Here is a 6,000-nt window from a genome sequence, read left to right as displayed (position 1 = left end):
GGTTGTTAACCAATGTCATAAAACAATATGTGTACTGACTGTTTAATGAGAAACTATTTGTTCTGTAAACCTTCACCTAAAGTACAATTAAAAAAAAAGTTTTGTGCCTAATCGGTTATAGTTATTAATGATTTCATTTCAAAATAGAAAACAAATGTTTCAAATTATTCAGTAAAAACAGGGTTAAATTTGATAGAGTGTTTAAAGAATAGTGAATAAGTAGAGAACTGCTGAGTTAATCAGTTAAGCTCCACAGGTTTTTACCCTATGTCTTTCTTACTTCAAGTTGAAACCACCATCTTTTGCTGTTATAAATTGAAGATGTAGCTGGCCTCATATCAGTAATAAAAATGAAAACATCAATAATTTATATTCAGTTTTTATAGAGGTTATCATCTTGGAATAGCGTGTTCTATTTTTCATTGATTCAGGTGACTCTTATTTCACCTCAGAATCAAGATAAACTGTTGTAGCTAATTTATTTTATTTTATTTTTTACCACTGGCGTGGCAATCTTATCTCACACCTCTTTTTTCGTTCTTCTGGCAGACTTTATGCAGCGTCACTGGTTTGTGTATGATTCAATTATTTGGCCATACAAACTGGAATGTACTAATGTGCTCTCTTCTGTCTATAGAATTGTTATTTTCCTTCTGAATCAGTTTTTGGTGTCAATATAGAGAGCTCCCTGATTACGAATCCCTGATGTAGATCAATACCGTGATAACGTTGTTGTCAGTCCACCTATAATAATTTTTATTTTTGAATGAAAGTTTCTTCTCCCTGTATTAAATTTATTACTTCCTTTCCAGGTATGTCTAATGCCAAAGAGAGAAAACATGCTAAGAAAATGAGAAACCAGCCCACCAATGTGACTTTGTTCTCTGGCTTTGCGGCTAATAGAGGTGTAAAGCATCATAATGGAGGTGGAAAACCTGCCCAAACTCAAAAGGAAGGTAAGACACACACGATGCTGTCTCTCCATTCCCATGTAGATCAGATTGTTTTTGCCAGCTTCTTTTGATGGTCACTATTTAAAGAGTTTAAAAAAAAAAAAAAAAATCCCATTGCCGCTGAGTGGATTCTGACTCATAGCGACCCTATAGGACAGAGTAGAACTGCCCCATAAAGCCCTAGTCGCACAGTGGTTAAGTGCTTGGCTGCTAACTGAAAGGTTGGTGGTTCGAAGACTGATGCGGCAGTCTGCTTCTGTAAAGATTTATAGCCTTGGAAACCCTATGGGGCAGTTCTACCCTGTCCTGTAGGGTTGCTATGAGTCGGAATCGACTCGATGGCAAGGAGTTACAGGGTTTCCAAGGCTGTAATCTTTATGGAAGCAGACTGCCACATCTTTCTCCAGCAGAGCAACTGGTGGGTTCGAACCACTGACCTTTTGGTTAGCAGCTGGGGGCTTTAACCATTCACCAGCAGGGCCCCTTATCTAAAGAGTAAGTGGGCTGAATTAAAAATAGATACATATTGTAACTGATATGTTTTAACTCTACCTTAACATCAATTATTATTAAAGTTCTATATTTTTGAAAATATGTGCTTTATCCATCACAGATAGAGATTTGATGTTATTTTGAGACCAGAATACTTTGAATGGCAAGATATTTGTGTAGAGAATTTGCTTTTATTTCTTTAATTTAAGCATAGTTGTTCTTAACTTCAATGTGCATGAGAATTATGGTAAAAGATTAAATATTCAAAAATCACGTTGACTGTAGTACTTAAAGAATAATAGATTTTAAATTAATGTGCACTATATGGAAAAAGAAAGCCCTGGTGGCATAGTGGTTAAGAGTTCAGCTGCGAACCAAAAGGTCAGCAGTTCGAATCCACCAGGCACTCCTTGGAAACCCTGTGGGGCAGTTCTACTCTGTCCTTTAGGGTTGCTATGAGTCAGAATAGACTTCATGGCAATGGGTTTGGTTTTTTTGGTTTTATATGGAGAAAATTTCCCTGATATCTGTTATATCTAAGGTTCTTTAATATGTCATATTGGTGTGGTTACCTAGTATGCTGCCTACTAGTTATGTGACCTTGTGCAAGTTAATTCACCTCCCTACCTGAGATTCCTCCTTTTTGAAAGGGGGATGATAATAGCCATCTTACAAAGTTGTTGTAGGATTAAAAACATAATCAATGTTGCCACCCAACGATGTTCATTCTCCACTATAATCCTCTCTTATAAAAGTGACATATTTCTTTTTGTTTTCTTTTTGAAAATACACTAGAGTCTCGTTCTGGAACTTTACAACAGCTGGAAACCAAAGTGACCCGCCATTCACTGCTTGACCCTGATGCAAGTGAGCAGTCTTCCTCCAAAGTAATGTTCAGAAAAAAGGGAGGATGGAAAGCAGGCCCCGAGGGCACTTCTCAGGAGATTCCAAAGTATATAACTGGTAGGTGTTTATAAAGAAATGATCTTTGATTATATCATGAGCTCTTTGTTTCTAGTGCGGCTAGATATGCCAACAAATTGCCCTATGCAGTGTCTTAGCTCTGCCTCCCCCATCTCTCCTCTGCTGTTTCCTCCCTATTTTTGAACTATTCCTCTCTGATGTTAAAATCTTTTTGCTTCTCCCTTTCCTCTCCCCTTCTAAAAACATGAAATGCTGTCCAAACTCCTTAGCATGGCATTCTCCAAAGATGAAACCAAACTTAACACACTCTAAAGGCATTTAAGGCCTTTAAATACCTGACTCCAGACCCTTTCTGGCCTCATTGCCCCCTGTCTCCCTCCCCCCCATTCCCATCACCACATAAACCCTATACTCTGCCACACCTTAGATATGCTTTTCCATCTCTCTTTGTGCCTTTTTTGGAGGAGGTCACTTAAATTGCTTCAGCACCCTGTCTACTCTTCACCAAAAAAAAAAGAAAAGTATTTTTCAACAGAGAAAACCAATAATAAGAATGGCCACATATTTAGAAAAAGCAGAAAATAGTAAGGAAAAAAATCACTTGGAATCAAAACCATTGTTAAAATTTTGTCTTTTCTTTGTTTTCCTGTGTGAGCATGCACTTAAAAATGACCGTAATTATATTGCACGTGCATATATTGCATGTACTGTATTGCACATAGCCCCCAGTTTCAACTAACTTTGTAAACTTGATCTTAAACTTATTTTTCTGATTAGAGAAGTAAAAGTGAATTCTTGTAGAAAGCTTGGAAAGGTTAAAGAAGAATCATTCCATAGTCGCATGAAACAAGACAGCCTCTATTGGTGTACAACTAATAGGGGGTTAGAGAGGTGGGTAAATCAAAAGTTCGTGTACTTTAAGTCTGTCTTCTTTGTGAAATCCAGCAGAAAAAGCGTTGACTCAAGACTTGCTGTTTTTAATGAAAGTGTTGTTTCCTTTGACAGCTTCTACGTTTGCTCAGGCCCGAGCTGCTGAAATCAGTGCTATGTTAAGAGCGGTGACCCAGAAGTCTTCTAATTCCATGGTCTTCCAGACTCTGCCACGGCACATGAGACGAAGAGCCATGAGCCACAATGTCAAACGCCTCCCTCGACGCTTACGTGAGATCGCCCAGAAAGAGGTATAGGTTTCACTTAGTGTAAATTTCCGGGTTGTGGGGTTGTTATGTGCCGTCGAGTCAATTCTGACTCATAGCAATCCTATAAGACAGGGTAGAACTGCCCCGTAGGGTGTCCAGGGAGTGGCTGCTGGATTCGAACTGCTGACCTTTTGATTAGCAGCTGAGCTCTTAACACTTCGTCACCAGGGCTCCATTTTTAGGTTAGTAGTTCCTAAAAGAAATTGAGACATATTGACCTAACAGAATTTGTTAAAATGAAAACAAACCAAAAAACCAAAGATTGCTCACTTTTTATGTATTTTTGGTTTAATCATTTTCTTCTCCTCCTGCACCCCCAGTCCGCCAAATTAGCAGGCAGTTGGATATTGCAGCTGCTTTTAAATATGGCATTTGGAAACTGCGCCCCCTTTTTAAAAATAATTTATTTTATTTTGTTGTAGTTGAGAACATATACAGGAGAACATACACCAGTTCCACACTTTAAACATGTAGAATTCAGTAACACTGACTACATTCTTCAAGTTATGCAACCATTCTCACCCTTCTTTTCCAAATTGTTTGTCCCCCGTTAACATAATCTCACTACCCTCTACATTTCCTATCTAATTTTTTTGAGTTGTTATTGTGAGTTTGATCCCATATAGATAGTTCTTAAAAGAGAACAATGCTCAAGGCAGACATTGTTTACTAGTTAAGCTAAATTATTGTTTGGCTTTAAGAAGACTAGTGGGAATTTTTTTTTTTCTTTTTTTAATTGTACTTTAGATTAAGGTTTACAGAACAAACTAGTTTCTCATTAAATAGTTAGTACACATATTGTTTTATGACGTTGGTTAACAACCCCACAATATATTAACACTTTCCCTTCTCGACCTTGGGTTCCCTATTATCAGTTTTCCTGTCCCTTTCTCCCTTCTAGTCCTTGCCCCTGGGCTATTGTGCCCCTTTAGTCTCGTTTTGTTTTATGGGCCTGTCTAATCTTTGGCTGAAGGGTGAACCTCGGGAGTGACTTTATTGCTAAGCTAAAAGGGTGTCCGGGGGCCATACTCTTGGGGTTTCGCCAGTCTCTGTCAGGCCAGTAAGTCTAGTCTTTTTTTGTGAGTTAGAATTTTGTTCTACATTTTTCTCCAGCTCTGTCTGGGACTCTCTATTGTGATCCCGGTCAGAACAGTCAGTGGTGGTAGCCGGGCACCATCTAGTTGTGCTGGACTCCGTCTGGTGGATGCCATGGTAGTTGAGGTCCATTAGTCCTTTGGACTAATCTTTCCCTTGTGTCTTTAGTTTTCTTTATTCTCCCTTGCTCCTGAAGTGGTAAGACCAGTGGAGTATCTTAGATGGCTGCTCACAGGCTTTGAAGACCCCAGATGCTACTCATCAAGGTAGAATGTAGAACATTTTCTTTATAAACTGTGTTATGCCAGTTGAGCTAGATGTTCCCAAGACCATAGTCCCCACAGCCCTCACCCCAGCAATTCAGTCTGAGGGGATACTTTTGATTTAAGATTTAAAGATTATGTCAGGGCAGTAGTTTCGGGGGTCATCCAGCCTCCATGGCTCCAGAAAGTCTGGATTCTTCTGTAGAATCTTTGATCAAAATGTGAACCCCCACTCTTTCAATGGTGTTAAGTAGTTGATGTTTCCCTACCAGATTTAGAATAAAATTCTGACTTCCCCCTTACCAGTCAAACTGTTTCAGCTCTGTGTTTTGGGGGTGTGGCCAGCTTGGTACTAGAAGATAGAAAATCAGCATCAGTGTCTAGTATTTGCCTTTTAGTTTTTTTCAAATTGAAAGCTAGAACTTGTGATGTCATTTTCGTACAAGTCTATTGTTTTAGGCTGTCTCAGCTACATGTTGTCTTTATTAAATTGATTCAAAATGTATTTATTGAGTGTCTTCCGTGTACCAGCTACTGTGCTAGGTGGTAGGGACAGTGTTCAAGAGGGTTAAATCCTTACCCTCAAGGGTTCACAAACTAGTGGAAAAGAATTTTTTTCCAAAAATGTTTAGCCTGAGTATGGAAGACAGTAAGAGTAAAGACTAACCATGAATTGTACTTCCTAGATTTGATGTAAGGTATGTTTCCTTACATTAGCACTTGTCTGTCGGTAGCCTAACTGAAATGAAATGTGTGCGTTTTCCTCACTTTTGTAATTTTGGTCCTTAGCTTTGGTTTTAGTTACAGTCATAGAGGTTAACAACAAACAAAACTAGAGTTTGATTTACTCTCTTTTGCTATCTGATATTGTTGTTGGGTGCCATTGAGTCAATTTCAACTCATAGTGACCCCATGTGATGTAGTAGAACTGCCCCCTAGGGTTTTCTTGGCTGTAACCTTTATGGAAGCAGATGGCCAGGTCTTTCTTCCTAGGAGCTGCTGGGTAGGTTATTAATTTATTAATACTTATTTATTAAATTTGTGTTACTGTGTTGGACATTTTAGAAATATTTG

At 38.6% G+C, this 6,000-nt stretch overlaps 1 protein-coding gene across 1 annotated transcript in view; it reads left to right on the top strand.

Annotated features, from left to right (window-relative positions):
- POP1 (POP1 homolog, ribonuclease P/MRP subunit) overlaps positions 1-6,000 on the top strand; it is a 32,061-nt gene that overhangs the window by 3,899 nt on the left and 22,162 nt on the right. Inside the window, exons 2-4 of the mRNA XM_004370745.2 lie at positions 813-956; positions 2,241-2,408; positions 3,375-3,550. Coding sequence (XP_004370802.1) covers positions 815-956; positions 2,241-2,408; positions 3,375-3,550 — 486 coding nt within the window. The 5' untranslated portion in view covers positions 813-814. The remainder of the gene's footprint in view (positions 1-812; positions 957-2,240; positions 2,409-3,374; positions 3,551-6,000) is intronic.

Source organism: Trichechus manatus, unplaced genomic scaffold (genome assembly GCF_000243295.1).
Source record: "Trichechus manatus latirostris isolate Lorelei unplaced genomic scaffold, TriManLat1.0 scaffold00009, whole genome shotgun sequence".
In the NCBI taxonomy this organism is placed as follows: domain Eukaryota; kingdom Metazoa; phylum Chordata; class Mammalia; order Sirenia; family Trichechidae; genus Trichechus; species Trichechus manatus.
Note: the sequence above shows the minus strand (reverse complement) of the source record. Positions and strands in the feature narration are given on the sequence as shown.